Source organism: Mytilus trossulus, chromosome 1, assembly GCF_036588685.1.
Source record: "Mytilus trossulus isolate FHL-02 chromosome 1, PNRI_Mtr1.1.1.hap1, whole genome shotgun sequence".
NCBI lineage: Eukaryota > Metazoa > Mollusca > Bivalvia > Mytilida > Mytilidae > Mytilus > Mytilus trossulus.
This window is the reverse complement of record NC_086373.1, coordinates 33,555,424-33,572,492: the sequence shown is the minus strand read 5'-3', so window position 1 is coordinate 33,572,492 and position 17,069 is coordinate 33,555,424. Positions and strand designations below refer to the sequence as shown.

The 17,069-nt window shown below is 31.4% G+C and overlaps 1 protein-coding gene across 2 annotated transcripts in view; it reads left to right on the top strand.

The window, feature by feature from the left end:
• The window catches only part of LOC134722120 (receptor-type tyrosine-protein phosphatase epsilon-like), a 35,189-nt gene extending 19,814 nt beyond the window's left edge, over positions 1-15,375 (top strand). For both annotated transcript variants that reach the window (XM_063585674.1, XM_063585664.1), the window contains exons 16-26: positions 3,258-3,377; positions 5,866-6,014; positions 6,936-7,071; positions 7,452-7,601; positions 8,017-8,116; positions 8,523-8,596; positions 9,790-9,924; positions 10,515-10,649; positions 11,437-11,582; positions 13,149-13,284; positions 14,014-15,375. In XM_063585674.1, the coding sequence (XP_063441744.1) occupies positions 3,258-3,377; positions 5,866-6,014; positions 6,936-7,071; positions 7,452-7,601; positions 8,017-8,116; positions 8,523-8,596; positions 9,790-9,924; positions 10,515-10,649; positions 11,437-11,582; positions 13,149-13,284; positions 14,014-14,073 (1,341 nt within the window). In that variant the 3' untranslated portion in view covers positions 14,074-15,375. The remainder of the gene's footprint in view (positions 1-3,257; positions 3,378-5,865; positions 6,015-6,935; positions 7,072-7,451; positions 7,602-8,016; positions 8,117-8,522; positions 8,597-9,789; positions 9,925-10,514; positions 10,650-11,436; positions 11,583-13,148; positions 13,285-14,013) is intronic.
• Positions 15,376-17,069: the final 1,694 nt, after the last annotated feature.

Below are 17,069 nucleotides of genomic sequence, written 5' to 3'. Positions count from 1 at the left end.
AGTGAATAGAAATCTATGAAATTTTAACACAAGGTTTATGACCATAAAAGGAAGGCTGGTATTGATTTTGGGAGTTTTGGTCCCAACATTTTAGGAATTAGGGGCCAAAAAGGGCCCAAATAAGCATTTTCTTGGTTTTCGCACTATAACTTTAGTTTAAGTTAATAGAAATCTATGAAATTTTGACACAAGGTTTATGACCACAAAAGAAAGGTTGGGATTGATTTTGGGAGTTTTGGTTTCAACAGTTTAGGAATAAGGGGCCAAAAAAGGGCCCAAATAAGCATTATTCTTGGTTTTCGCACAATAACTTTAGTTAAAGTGAATAGAAATCTATGAAATTTTAACACAATGTTTATGACCACAAAAGGAAGGTTGGTATTGATTTTGGGAGTTAGTTTAGGAATTAGGGGCCAAAAAGGGACCCAAATAAGCATTTTACTTGGTTTTCGCACCATAGCTTTAGTATAAGTAAATAGAAATCTATGAAATTTAAACATAAGGTTTATGACTATAAAAGGAAGGTTGGTATTGATTTTGGGAGTTTTGGTCCCAACAGTTAAGGAATAAGGGGCCCAAAGGGTCCAAAATTAAACTTTGTTTGATTTCATCAAAATTGAATAATTGGGGTTCTTTAATATGCCGAATCTAACTGTGTATGTAGATTCTTAATTTTTGGTCCCGTTTTCAAATTGGTCTACATTAAGGTCCAAAGGGTCCAAAATTAAACTTAGTTTGATTTTAACAAAAATTGAAACCTTGGGGTTCTTTGATATGCTGAATCTAAAAATGTACTTAGATTTTTGATTATTGGCCCAGTTTTCAAGTTGGCCCAAATCGAGGTCCAAAATTAAACATTGTTTGATTTCATCAAAAATTGAATAATTGGGGTTCTTTGATATGCCAAATCTAACTGTGTATGTAGATTCTTAATTTTTGGCCCAGTTTTAAAATTGGTCTAAATTAAAGTGCAAAGGGTCCAAAATTAAACTAAGTTTGATTTTAACAAAAATTAAATTCTTGGGCCTCTTTGATATGCTGAATCTAAACATGTACTTAAATTTTTGATTATGGGCCCAGTTTTCAAGTTGGTCCAAATCAGGATCTAAAATTATTATATTAAGTATTGTGCAATAGCAAGTCTTTTCAATTGCACAGTATTGTGCAATGGCAAGAAATATCTAATTTCACAATATTGTGAAATAGCAAATTTTTTTTAATTAAGAGTTATCTTTCTTTGTCCAGTATAGTAAGCAAGAAATATCTGCAAGAATTTTTTTTAATTGGAGTTATCTTTCTTTGTCCAGAATCAACTTAAATCTTTGTTATATACAATATACAATGTATATTCACTTTTTACTACCAACTGGTAAATTTAAATAATCTTTACCATTCAGTGATAACAAGCAGTTTTTTTACATCTTAATATTTTATGATGTATTTAAATGAGTAGTAATTGTTGCAAACTCCATTAGAATATTTTAATTGAAATTAGTTTTGGAATAAGGGAAAGGGGGATGTGAATAAAAAATTGGGTTCAATTTTTCTCATTTGAAATTTCATAAATAAAAAGAAAATTTCTTCAAACATTTTTTTGAGAGGATTAATATTCAACAGCATAGTGAATTGCTCTAAAAGAAAACAAAAATTTTAAGTTCATTTGAATACATTCATTCTGTGTCAGAAACCTATGCTGTGTCAACTATTTAATCACAATCCAAATTTAGAGTGGAATCCAGCTTGAATGTTGTGTCCATACTTGCCCCAACCGTTCAGGGTTCAACCTCTGCGGTCGTATAAAGCTACGCCCTGCGGAGCATCTGGTTTTTAATCAAATAGGCATGAAGACTAATAAACATCTGATACTCTTTTGAAAAATAAAAAGAAAATGCCTACCTACCTACCCACTGTCTCAACCTTTGGGTAGGGTTTGGGCAAACCAAAATATTTTTAAGTGTGGCCTTGTGTGTAACTGTATTGATCTCTCTGACATTGTACCTGAAGTTTCCATACAACACAGGGAAGGCTGAGATTCAGTTTGGGGTTAATTATCCTGAATATGTAGGAATAAAGGGTCAGAAAGGGCCAAAAAGAAGCATTTTTTTAGTTTACAGACAATAACTTGTGTTTAAGTGTATGGATCTCTATAAATTTTTACAAGATGATTTAATACAACTTAGTGAAGGTTGGGATTGATTTTGGGGGTTAAGGTCCCAATAGGTAAGGAATTATGGACCAAAAAGAGGGCCCAAAATAATCATTTTTGAAGGTTTCAAACAATTACTTATGTTTAAGTGTATGAATCTCTCTGAAATTAAACCACACGTTACCATGCCATGAAAGGATGTGACTTTGGGGGGTTAGGGCTCAAAAATTTTAGGATTTAGCGGCAAAAAGGGGAAAAACTAGGTATTTCTGGTCAATGTACAATTAAGACAATTTAAAAGCAGTGAAAGGGAGGTTATTCTATAACATTTAGCAAACAATGTTGGGTATGTTCTGATTCACCTCCCTTACACTACTTGTATATTATGTATAAAGAAATGTCAGGTTTTGGGCTAATTGCTATAGATAGGGTGGTGGTAGTTGTTTTCAATTTATATTTCTTCAAATTCCAAATTTTTGAAAAATTAAAAGAAGAAATCTTTAATTGCACAATATTGTGCAATAGATTTGTAAGATCTTGACATTTGTTTTGTGTCAGAAACTCAAATTGTGTAAAAAATTTGAACGAAATCCAAATTCAGAGCTGTATCAAGCTTAATTAATTTCCCCATTGAAAAGCATTGAAAATCATAGTAAATAAATGGGGTCCTGTTCAATTAATAATTTTGATAGCCACTTCTGGTTCATGTCAGGTATTTGTTTTGAAGTGTCCAAGTACAATCTCAGTGCCTCATGACTGGCATTCCGTTTTTTATTGACAACAGGGTCAGTTTTTTTACTTCCAGGGAAGAAGAAAGGCTAGAATTTAGGCAATTTTCGCTATGTACTGATGTCAGAATACATTTAAATCAAATCAAAATTTTAAAGAAATTCAAACTAGAAAGCCTACCCTTTCAAATAAATCTACATTCAGTTACAGATCTAGTGTAATAATAACACTACACAATTTTAAACAAAAGTTGTATTTTTTTAATAAGAACTACATTCATGGGTACCACACTTGTTGCAGTAACTGGGATTGTATTCCATCTTGTTACTCATAATATCAGTTTAATTTTTTTTTAGAGAGATATTTTCATATTTACTTGTAGACAAAATGTGAACAGTACTGGCCAGATGAGGGATCAACAAGTTATGGAAATGTTTCAGTAGAAATTATACAGACAACAGTATATACTGATTTTACTATTAGGACATTCAAAATATCATGTGTAAGTACAAAAGTTTTAGATCATTGAACTGCAAGTTCTGAATGAAGCTTCTGTTAACTCAAATGGACATTAGCAATTCAATATGAAAACTGCTGCTTTATTGGTCCATTGATTTCTATGTTAAATTTTGCTATTTCAAGCACCTATAGCTTTTTATACGACCGCAAATTTTGAAAAAATTTTCGTCGTATATTGCTATCACGTTGGCGTCGTCGTCGTCGTCGTCCGAATACTTTTAGTTTTCGCACTCTAACTTAAGTAAAAGTGAATAGAAATATATGAAATTTTAACACAAGGTTTATGACCATAAAAGGAAGGCTGGTATTGATTTTGGGAGTTTTGGTCCCAACATTTTAGGAATAAGGGGCCAAAAAGGGCCCAAATAAGCATTTTCTTGGTTTTCGCACTATAACTTTAGTTTAAGTTAATAGAAATCTATGAAATTTTGACACAAGGTTTATGACCACAAAAGAAAGGTTGGGATTGATTTTGGGAGTTTTGGTTTCAACAGTTTAGGAATTAGGGGCCAAAAAAGGGCCCAAATAAGCATTATTCTTGGTTTTAGCACAATAACTTTAGTTAAAGTTAATAGAAATCTATGAAATTTAAACACAATGTTTATGACCACAAAAGGAAGGTTGCTATTGGTTTTGGGAGTTTCGGTCCCAACAGTTTAGGAATTAGGGGCCAAAAAGGGACCCAAATAAGCATTTTTCTTGGTTTTCGCACCATAGCGTTAGTATAAGTAAATAGAAATCTATGAAATTTAAACACAAGGTTTATGACTATAAAAGGAAGGTTGGTATTGATTTTGGGAGTTTTGGTCACAACAGTTAAGGAAAAAGGGGCCCAAAGGGTCCAAAATTAAACTTTGTTTGATTTCATCAAAATTGAATAATTGGGGTTCTTTAATATGCCGAATCTAACTGTGTATGTAGATTCTTAATTTTTGGTCCCGTTTTCAAATTGGTCTACATTAAGGTCCAAAGGGTCCAAAATTAAACTTAGTTTGATTTTAACAAAAATTGAAACCTTGGGGTTCTTTGATATGCTGAATCTAAAAATGTACTTAGATTTTTGATTATTGGCCCAGTTTTCAAGTTGGCCCAAATCGAGGTCCAAAATTAAACATTGTTTGATTTCATCAAAAATTGAATAATTGGGGTTCTTTGATATGCCAAATCTAACTGTGTATGTAGATTCTTAATTTTTGGTCCAGTTTTAAAATTGGTCTAAATTAAAGTGCAAAGGGTCCAAAATTAAACTAAGTTTGATTTTAACAAAAAATAAATTCTTGGGCCTCTTTGATATGCTGAATCTAAACATGTACTTAGATTTTTGATTTTGGGCCCAGTTTTCAAGTTGGTCCAAATCAGGATCTAAAATTATTATATTAAGTATTGTGCAATAGCAAGTCTTTTCAATTGCACAGTATTGTGCAATGGCAAGAACTATCTAATTTCACAATATTGTGAAATAGCAATTTTTTTTTTAATGAAGAGTTATCTTTCTTTGTCCAGTATAGTAAGCAAGAAATATCTGCAAGAATTTTTTTTAATTGGAGTTATCTTTCTTTGTCCAGAATCAACTTAAATCTTTGTTATATACAATATACAATGTATATTCACTTTTTACTACCAACTGATAAATTTAAATAATCTTTACCATTCAGTGATAACAACCAGTTTTTTTACATCTTAATATTTTATGATGTATTTAAATGAGTAGTAATTGTTGCAAACTCCATTAGAATATTTTAATTGAAATTAGTTTTGGAATAAGGGAAAGGGGGATGTGAATAAAAAATTGGGTTCAATTTTTCTCATTTGAAATTTCATAAATAAAAAGAAAATTTCTTCAAACATTTTTTTGAGAGGATTAATATTCAACAGCATAGTGAATTGCTCTAAGAGAAAACAAAAATTTTAAGTTCATTTGAATACATTCATTCTGTGTCAGAAACCTATGCTGTGTCAACTATTTAATCACAATCCAAATTTAGAGCGGAATCCAGCTTGAATGTTGTGTCCATACTTGCCCCAACCGTTCAGGGTTCAACCTCTGCGGTCGTATGAAGCTACGCCCTGCAGAGCATCTGGTTGACTTTTTTAGTGGGGGTGGGGTGGAGTTGTAGAGAGAGGAGGTGCAAAGGTAATTGAATCTTGAGGATTAATTTGTTGATGCCTAATTAACCCCAAAAAATATATTGCATTAAAACACAAATCTTGAGAAAATTTATCGATTCAATTAAAAAAGTAGAAAAAGGCATACATTGAGATTACAAAAAGACATGTAATAGATCACATTCCAGGGATCACATTCCACAAAAAATATTAATTGACTTCAATAACAACCCTTGTATTAATTAATACACATTGTTGGAGATATAGTGAATACTGAATTGGATAGATCTACATTAACAAGAATCTCATCAATGTTAAATGTAAAGAAAAACTAATATTTATTTGAATGTATATGCTTTTAACAGAATGGAACTAGTCGAGACATTAAACAATTCCATTTCACCAGCTGGTCTGATCATGGTACACTGACGTCCTCTACACCATTGTTATGTTTTAAACACAAAGTTGATGCTTACAACAAAGATAGCACAGCACCGGTTGTTGTTCACTGTAGGTAGGTATATATAGAACAATAAGTATCATCCTATATCTATGTAGCATCTATTATTCTAAAACAATCTTTCTGTAACAACTGTTTTCATTGGTTATAATTGACCTTCAAATTCACAATTGACATGCCTTAGTTTACACATATTTATTTAGAGTGGATTTGGGAAATTAGTTTTGCAACTTATATTAATCCCTTTCCATTTTGCAGGTGCAATGCTGCCTTATTATTATCTTGTAGCGGCATTAGCCTACTCTTTTTCGAAATCTTCAAGGGTGTCTTTAACGTGCAAGAAATATGGCTCTCTTTTAACACGGGTCCGCCATTTAACGTCCCCTTCCGACGGACTATCATCATTCCCAGGTGTCAAGGGAGAGGCAAAAATTGAGTTCCTGAAATTTTCATCCTGAACGAGAATCGGACCAGGAACCTTTGTGTTAGTAGTTCGATGCACTAACCACTACACCACAGCTTGACATGCCTTAGGCTGCTATTTAGAATTGCTGTAATTTACCAATGTTTGATTATTACAATCTGACTAGTATATGATTAAAAATATGCATCGCCTGTAAAATTATAAATGTCAGAAACTCTTCAACTACAGTACTATTAATCCTTAATTGTTCACTATTGTGGCAATGCTTTGAAAGAAATGAAAATATAATTTATTATCCATTATGAAAATATTCTATTATTTAAGGGTACATGTTGTGTTAATATTTGAAGCAAAATGTTTTGATCAGGGCTGTTTACCATATATCACAGGCAGACGGCAATTATAAGAAAGATTGAGTTTGATTGAATTATTTTTGTCATTTGCTTAAAGTCAAATGTCAACAATGAATTATTTTGAATGATCCTATATAAATGATTGAATAAGTTTTGTAATTATATCATAGTAATAATTATTTGTCTTTTGTTTTCTAGTGCAGGTATAGGAAGAACTGGTACCTATATAGGTTTAGATTATACACACGAGCAAGCTAAAGCAGAGGGATTTGTAGACGTACTGAAATGTGCCCAGCTCATGAGAGCAAATAGAACCAATATGATACAAACTTGGGTATGTTGTTCTTTTTATATTGAAATCATTGTTTGTCCATCCCTCCATTGGTCCTAATCAAACCTGCTTTGTACTGTTTAGTATTTAGTCATACAAAGGCAGGACAAATTGCTCTAAAGAGTTTTATGTAATTTTTATGCCCCACATAGTGGCATTATGTTTTTCAGTCTGTTCGTCTGTCTGTCTGTACTGCTTCAGGTTAAAGTTTTTGGTCAAGGTAACTTTTAATGAAGTTAAAGTTCAATCAACTTGAAACTTAGTCATCCACAAAAACTGTGAAAATTGGTTTCCCATGTATAAAAGTATTTTCACACTATTTAGAGTATTTATAACCTCATTTTAAGACTTTTTATATTTTTTGTTTTGTCTGTTTACTTCAGGAACAATATATGTTTTTATATGATGCCTTATTAGAAGCAGTTTTAGCTGGAGAAACAACAATGCCTGTTGGAGAATTTGAATCTCGATACCAAGAAATGTGTATTCCAAAGGCTGGATTTGAGATTTCAGCATTAGATAAACAGTTTGAGGTATATTAAAGATGTATAAACATATTCATAACAACAGTTCATTTGTTTTTCAAGTGATTTTTTTTTAATTAATTAATTTCTCTGTTTTTTTGTTTCTTTTTGTATCAATGAAACAGAGCAAAATTGGCAATGCCTTTGAAAAATAGTTTGGTATTTTAATCATTTAAGGTGGTACCTAACACTACAGGGAGAAAAATCAGCTAAACGTTTTAATAACATTGTGGTGTAAAAGGAATATTAAGCTTCTCAATGATCAAAATGATATAAAAATAAAGAGATATGATATGATAGCCAATGTAACATCTTTACACTAGAGTTCAAATGAAAAAGATATAAAGCAAATATAAGTATTCTATATGTTAACCTTTCGATCTTTTTTTAAAATATTGTTATATTTTCCTCTATCATTGTGAAGGTTGCTCAGAAGTTGTTACCAAATATAGAAAATACAGAGTTCAAAGCTGCTTTAGCTCCAGAAAATATTGATAAAAACAGAGTCAAGAATGTACTTCCAGGTAAGGATAAATATGTAATTAAGGCGGAGTAAATTTTGTTGCCAAGAAGGACTTTTCTGGATTTCCCATCTTCATGATTTATATAAGTCGTTTTTACATTTTTCATTTTTCATTTAGTGGTTATTGAAGTTGTTCTGTTTTTTTAAAGATGAGTTCAATATTTAAACGGATTAAACGGATTGAAGTCAAAGTTTAAAGCCCAATTTGTTATTTTTATCTTAGGTTAGGCGGGAAGAGTGAATATTTTTTTTTTTTTAAGTCTTCAGAATTTGGACCAATGTGCAGAAGTATAATTGTATTGAATGTTGCCTTGTTAACTAGCCCACTTAAAAAAGTTTGTTTTTTGCTTCTAACATGGGAAGTTGTGTGCTTGGTTGAAATTGATGCTTTATTTTTACATTTTCAGCTAACAGATACAGGCCACACCTATATACACAGGTAGAGGGATCTAATGATTACATTAATGCAGTATTCTTACCTGTAAGTTACTCTTCTGTTATAATGTATGCATCTTGTGAGCACTAAACTTTTACAACTATAATTTTACATTTAATATTTAGGATAAGGATGATTAGAAAAGTAAGATTTTTATGCCCCACCTACAATAGAAGAGGGGCATTATGTTTTCTGGTCTGTCCGTCCAATGTTCGTTCGTTTCGTCTGTCCCGCTTCAGGTTAAAATTTTTGGTCGAGGTAGTTTTTGATGAATTTGAAGTCCAATCAACCTGAAACCTAGTATACATGTATCTTATGATATGATCTTTCTTATTTTAATGCCAAATTAGAGTTCTGACCCCAATTCAAGGTCCACTAAACATAGAAAATGATAGTGCGAGTGGGGCATCCGTGTACTAGGCACACATTCTTGTTAAACCTATATTGTCAGATATGCTGCAGGTTGGTTTCATGCTGATTTAGTCAGTATTAAAATCAAAAAAGCAATTATTATACCCCCGCTTTGAAAAAGGGGGGGGGGGGGGTTATACTGTTTTACCTCTGTCTGTCCTTCCGTCAGTCAGTCCGTCCGTCCCATGAATATTTTTCGTCGCATTTTTCTCAGGAACTACAATACAAGGATTTCTAAAATTTGGTTTCAGGGTTTATTTAAGTCAGCTATACTGTGTGATGCGTTTTCAGATTGATCACTTGACAACTTCCTGTTTACCGAACACTTGTATGATTTTACACATGATAGCCAAGTTGAAAATTTTCGTCACATTTTTCTCAGGAACTACAATACAAGGATTTCTGAAATTTGGTTTCAGGATTTATATAAGTCAGCTATACCGTGTGATGCATTTTCAGATTCATCACTTGACAACTTCCTTTTTACTGAACACTTGCATATTTTTACACTATTAATATTATCCACTTGCGGCGGGGGTATCATCAGTGAGCAGTAGCTCGCAGTTTCACTTGTTATTTATATATCTATCATTTATTGTGGCATATGTGCATAAAATCGTTTCCAGTTCAATTGCTATAGATATTAAAGGAGAAAGCATAGCATATTTAGAGAAATAAAAAAAAAATTTAATAATTTATTGAGAATGTATAATCCAGAATTTAACATTTATAACAAATAGATAAATTGGCTGGATTTTTCAAAACCATTCTTTAATGAGTGAATACTTCTTTTGTAAATTAAGAAAGCATTTATATTTATTTTTCAGGGTTACACGAGTAGAGATAGATTTATTGTTACACAGATGCCATTGCCTAAGACAGTAGCAGACTTTTGGAGAATGTTATATGACTATAACTCTAACACTGTCATTATGTTGAATGAATTTGATAGAAATGACAAGGTTCGTTAAATAGCATTCTAGAGATAAAATTTAAAAAATCAGTATGCTGCATTAATACTGATGATTTTTATTCACATCAGTATAAAATTGAGAATGAAAATGGGGAATGTGTCAAAGAGACAACAATCGGACCATAGAAAAAACAACCGCAGAAGGTCACCAACAAGTCTTCAATGTAGCGAGAAATTCCTGCACCCGAGGCGTCCTTCAGCTGGTCCGCAAACAAATATATACTAGTTCAGTGATAATGTATTTTTTTTTTACTTTGAATTCAATAATATTGATATACAGGGCTTATTTAAATAGGAAGCAAGTGGTATTTGTCCTGCTTTTTAGTCCATTCTTGTTTATTTTAGAATTTTCATTTCACATTGCCCTAATGTTAGTGTAGAACAATTTAATAAAAAAAAATCCGATTTGAATTATTATTAGTTTTACCATTTTAAATTTACAACAGTTTATTAAAATGCATGATAATTCATCTTGATTCAGATGCTTCTTCTAAATTAAACATAAATTTAATTGATTTAGTTCTCAATTTAATTTAATACTGAACATGAATTCTTATTTTATTTTTGCATTAATTGTAGACATGTGCCTTATACTGGCCAGAAGAATATGGATATACAGTGTCTTATGATCCACTTAGTATAGAACTTCTGTCTTCTAGTGAATCAAACAAAACAATTACAGAGAGGATATTTAAACTGAGTAACAAAATAAAAGTAATATCATTTAACCATTTTTTTTACAGCTTACTGTAAATTCAGAAATTAATGCGAGGTTTTTATTATTGTGATAAATGCGACTGAGTTGTAACCGCAATAATTTAAACTCGCATTTTGAAATATTTTATATGAATTTAACAGGATTTTTCTCAAAATCCTAATAATAAATGCACGCAATAATTTCTGAATTTACAGTATTGAAATAAAATATTTTTTTTTACATATTGCTGTCATAAATTGAAACTGGTTTTAGACAGAAAAGGAAAAAGACTTTCAATTGCAAATTAATTTTGTATGTAAAGAACAAGTTTGTTTTCCATTGCAACTACTTTTGTATTTGATAAAGTTAGTGAATGTTTCATAAATATTGTATACGCATCATTAGTAAGCAATATTGTTTGTATGCACTATTATCTGCTTCTGTATTAAATGCCCATACATTTATTAGCTATTTGTTGTAGATAAAATTGAGAATCAAAATGAGGAACGTGTCAATGAGCAGAAAGCAGCAGAAGGCCACCGATTGGTCCTCAATACGGCAAGAAAATTCTGTACCAAGAGGTGGGCTTCAGCTAGCCCCTAAACAAAATGTGTACTAGTTCAATTAAAATGGAAGTCGCACAAGACTTCAAAACATATAAATGAACGAACAAAGGCCAGAATCTCCTAACTTGAGACAGGCGCAAAAAAACCTTTGTCTTAAAAACTTTCAATTTTAGTAGGTGAGACATTTTCAGCATATAAACTCTTGTTTTGTTTTTACATATAGAATTACATTTTGTAGAATGAAGATCGTGCTGTTAAACAGTTTGAGTTCAACTGGGGAGAGAAAAACATTCCATCAAGTGCCCAAGCATTAGCCGATTTATTACGAGAGGTAGACAATTGGACAAAACAGAGTGGAAAAGGACCAATCACAGTTCATTGCATGTAAGTAATGGTATTTTAGCATATTTAAAATATTTAAAATAGGACATCATCATTCAAAGTGAAAATATAATCTCCTCATTGGTAAATCTTATGTTGATAGAAATGCCTTTCATTTTTAGCTCACCTGGCCCAAAGGGCCAAGTGAGCTTTTCTCATCACTTGGCGTCCGGCATCCAGCGTCGTCCCGAGTCCGGCGTCGTCTAGCGTCGTCCGTCGTCGTTAGCTTTTACAAAAATCTTCTCCTCTGAAACTACTGGGCCTAATTGAACTAAACTTGGCCACAATCATCATTGGGGTTTCTAGTTCAAAAAATGAGTGGCATGACCCAGCCAACCAACCAAGATGGCTGCCACGGCTAAAAATAGAACATAGGGGTAAAATACAGTTTTTGGCTTATAACACAAAAACCAAAGCATTTAGAGGAAATCTGACATGGGGGTAAAAATGTTTATCAGGTCAAAATCTATCTGCCCTGAAATTTTCAGATGAATCAGTCAACCAGTTCTTGGGTTGCTGCCCCTGAATTGGTAATTTTGAGGAAATTTTGCTGTTTTTGGTTATTATCTTGAATATTATTATAGATAGAGATAAACTGTAAACAGCAATAATGTTCAGTAAAGTCAGATTTACAAATAAGTCAACATGACCGAAATGGTCAGTTGACCCCTTTAGGAGTTATTGCCCTTTATAGTCAATTTTTAACCATTTTTCGTAAATCTAAGTAATCTTTTACAAAAATCTTCTCCTCTGAAACTACTTGGCCAAATTAATCCAAACTTGGCCACAATCATCTTTGGGGTATCTAGTTTGAAAAATGTGACTGATGACCTGGCTATCCAACCAAGATGGCCCCCATGTTTAAAAATAGAACAGGGGTAAAATGTAGATTTTGGCTTACAACTCTGAAACCAAAGCATTTAGAGCAAATCTGACAAGGAGTTAAATTGTTAATCAACTTAATATCTATCTGCCCTGAAATGTTTAGATGAATTGGCCAACCGGGTGTTGGGTTGCTGCCCCCCCCAATTGGTTATTTTTTAATTTTGCTGTTTTTGGTTATTATCTTGAATACTATTATAGATAGAGATAAACTGTGAACAGCAATAATGTTCAGCAAAGTAAGATCTACAAATAAGTTAACATGACCTAAATTGTCAACTGACCCCTTAAGGAGTTATTGCCCTTTATAGTCAATATTTAACAGTTTTCATTTATTTGGTAAATTTATGTAAATTTTTACAAAATAATTTTCTCTGTTACTAATGGACAAAGTTCATTATAGATATAATTGTAAGAAGCAAGAGCGTTCAGTTAAGTAAGAACTTCAAACACATCAGCATCACCAAAATACAATTTTGTCATGAATCCATTTGTGTCCTTTGTTTAATATGCACATAGACACATCAAATTCACAAATTATTTTTAACTCTTATTTATCCATGAGCTAGTACAATTCCCTATTGATCATTATTCGGACTTGTGAAGTTATGAAAAGTACCACTTTGTAACAAGCAACATTTATTTGAAGCTTTTTAGGATTTATTCTTATCTACATTTTGATTTTAGGAATGGTGCAAGTCGAAGTGGATTATATTGTGCCATTAGTTTATTATTAGAGCGTAAAGAACAAGACCAAGAAATTGATGTGTTCCAAACTGTTAAAACAATTCGCAATAATAGACCCCAGTTCATTGAGGATAAGGTAAAGTGAAACATTATGTAAAAGAATGTTATCCAAATATTGGTATTTATTTAACATCAGATATATAGGTGTTCTTTATAAAAAATGGAAGAGTATTGTGTGTGTGTGTGTGGGGGGGGGGGGGGGGGGGGATGTAGGAATATTTTACAATTTCAATAGCTGCCTCTTTAAATGATTTTGCAAAGAAACCTTTGTCAAGAAGCAGGATAAACAATTTAAGGATGTAATTAAAATTCCTCTGAAGTAGTGAGGTATACTGGTTTACTGTTCATATGTTTCATCTCATGTTTCATGAGAACTACAAATCTGAGCTACAAAAATGGGTATCAAGATTCATGTTAGCATGATTTATACCATATGATCCAAATGCAACCTTAAATGATCACATATAAGGCGTGAGGAAGATCCCTTGATTTGGAAGCCAAAATCCTTAAGGTCAATGACAAAGTTTCTTAAAATAGACCACATTTGTGGAAAAGAGAGGTTTCTGAATGCTTAATCAAATACTAAACATGGGATTGCAGCCTTAATTAGATATATTGTCACAAATGATTATGCCAATGATGATCAATAATTTTTTCCTTAGTTACTAAAAATGGAAAGAAAATTATACAGGGATGTGGTTTGGGTTTAAATAATTGAATACTCACATTTTTGGTCACATTTATTTCAGTGCAAATCCTAAACTAATTATAAATAAAACATTTGTAAAATAATTTTCTATTGTAGGAGCAATATCAGTTTTGTTACAAGATGGCCGAATGTAATTTACGACCACCACCACAATAGTGCCCTAGATCTGATGTCAAACCAAAGACAGAAACTCTGTAATCAAAATCAGGTTCTGTGTTGCCAAAGAATGTTCTATTTTTGTATGGTTGTTGATTTTGTGTACATATTTTATAATCAAATTATACGTGTACAGAGAGGTTGTTATCAGCATTCAGTGATCAAGTCTTTCCCATGAATTTTGTTGTGTATTTTGAAGTGTCGATAGCACACGGCTGGAGATAAAATGTAAAGTTGCATGAGAGGAGATTATATATATTATAAAATATGTTTTATGTCATGTTTATGACTTTTTAATTTTTTTTTCTAGTGCAGTTATACTACTTAAGAATTCCATTCGACGGATCACCTAAAGATTCAAATATTTATCCAATAAGTTTTCATGGATTTTCTGTCAAAATCTGAGATTCTATAAGTTATTGATATTAACAGATTTTTTAATTTTAAATTACATTTTGAATCATGTCTTTTATCAGAATCTGTCTGTTAAAATTTAATCTGTCATTTAAGAAAGACATTTATAAATTAATAAGCACTTGAGTTCTAATTACAGTAGATCTGTATGATATACATACATACAAATTTCTTATTAGTCATTTATGAGTGGGTCTCATTGGGGTCAAAGCTTGATGCGGGATTGCCGATTTTTTGTAAGCATGACAAGTGAAAGTTAAATAATTGTCATGAAAACGGGAAATAAGGTCTAGCGGGACACGGGAAATTACAAAATACCCATTTGCTTACGTACATAGTGTAAGCGGGATACAGAAATCTGTCAAAACAGTAAGCGGGTTCCAGGATCAGAACCCCCAATGAGACCACCTTATAAAAGATGGAACCATCTCAATGTTTTTAGTCTGTACATTTATTGTTATATGTACTAAAACTTATATATTATACATCTTTGCAATTTATATGCAATTACAATTTATAAAAATCGAATTAATACAACATCACTTTTTGACATTCCTTGTTAATTAATAATTCATGTATATCTATATGTGCTTAACATGTGCTTTTTATGTGCTTTTTATGCCATTCCATTGTGTATGATGAATATTTTTTATTCATAAGTGTTCATTTAAGTAACATACTCAGTTTTACATTTTGGACATAATATTTTATATATAAGCATACCACAGGGAGCAAAGATCTGGTTTAATAAAGTTAAAAGTTATAAATAATGTATTCAAAAGTTGATTTAATCAAGTAGGTTAAATCTTAAAAAACAGGGTGCAATTTTCTCACATTATAAATAATAATTTATTCAATTTTTTTTGTGATTAGTTTGTTTAAATGTATAATTTTAGGAAACTTAAAAAAAATAGGATTTCATCAAACATGCAGAATTTTGAACAAGGTTTTAATAAAAAAAAAAACCATGTAGAAGCTACCTTGCTTATATTGCACAACTCTATCCTGTTATTTTTACTTCTAGATTCTGGTCCATTATAAAGAAATGAACGCAAAAATGTATGAAAGATATATTCAAAATATCAATCAATTTATCAATCAATCAAAATATATGACAAGATAATTTTTGTAAGAATAGTGAAAAATATAGGTAATGTGTGTCAATATATGTGTAGGTTAGGAAAAAACCAGAGGGATACAAAATGTTAGGAAGGTTGAAAATGGTGAGATGAGACATTTTTTTTAATACAGAAAAAAATGTAAATAAAGTAAATAGTTGAGTTGACTGATTTTCACATACTGCATTAATCTTGCTAAACTAACATTCCAAACTGATACTAAGTAATTTAAAGAGGGTTTTGATTATTTTTTTTAATGCCATATATAAACACACTGCTCTAAGTGATATATAGCCAGTGTTCTTTCTACTGATAAATCAGTATTACAGTTTAGTATTTCTTGACAATTGTACATATAAGTATTTGTATCATAAAGTATTTGTATCATAAAGGATAGTATTTTGTACAGTGACCTTGTACATTAACCTTGTATATCAACAGATATATTGTAATATAATAGTTATTTGGGAATTGTAATAGGCTTATTTGAAATCATACATATTTGAGGTTAAACACAATGTCCTGTCCATATAAGTCGAGGTGTATCTAAGTGTTATTCGATATACTGTAAACCAACTTATTTTCGCGGATACTTTATTTCACATTTTACCCTTTCTTGACCTCTTCGCGGCTATTTAATTTCGCGATTATCTGATTTACTTGATGAGGTTTATTAAGGAAAGATCAAATATTGACATATTCGTGAAGATTTATATTCACATTATTTTTCTACTCGCGAAAGTCACGAAAATAAATCGCTCGCGAAAGTAAGTTGGTTTACAGTAATACATTTATATACAGTGTAACCTGTTTGAAGGTTTGCTGTCTGTAGTAGAGAAATAGACCTTATGTTAAAGATGACATTAGAATTGATGTATTGAGGTTAAAATTGCATAGGTACATGTATAACAAATTAGGGGAAATTAAGAGGGTGACCTAACAAGTTATAGTTAAGCTTAATAGAGGTGTCCTTTAAAGCATGTATGACTAAAGAGTACAGATACATGTATTATGTAGATGAATTCTGTTTGGAAATATTAAAGAACACTTACATAAACTATTTTTTGGGTAGTCTGTATTTAATTTTTTACAAGGTTAAATCTTTTAACCTACCCAACACAACTGTTCTCCCTGTTTTTTTTAAATATTTAGCTTTGCATTTTTTGTTGACCCACTATCAAGAACCATATATTGTATAATTTTGTCTCATACTGAGGGAAATATTTGTCTCTCACCAATTTCCAGATAAAGGAAAATTATAATCATCCTTACTCTTATTTGATATAATCAGTATATTCAAGCAGGGCAAATGTGCTATTTTATTATATATCAACAAATGTGTTGCCTTGGAAACATGTCAGTATATATACTTGTGGTTGTGATAGAATTGTGATAATTTTGTTGTAAACATTTCAAATATTTTATCATTCCATAATTTGTTCATTTCATTAAATGTTTAATTGT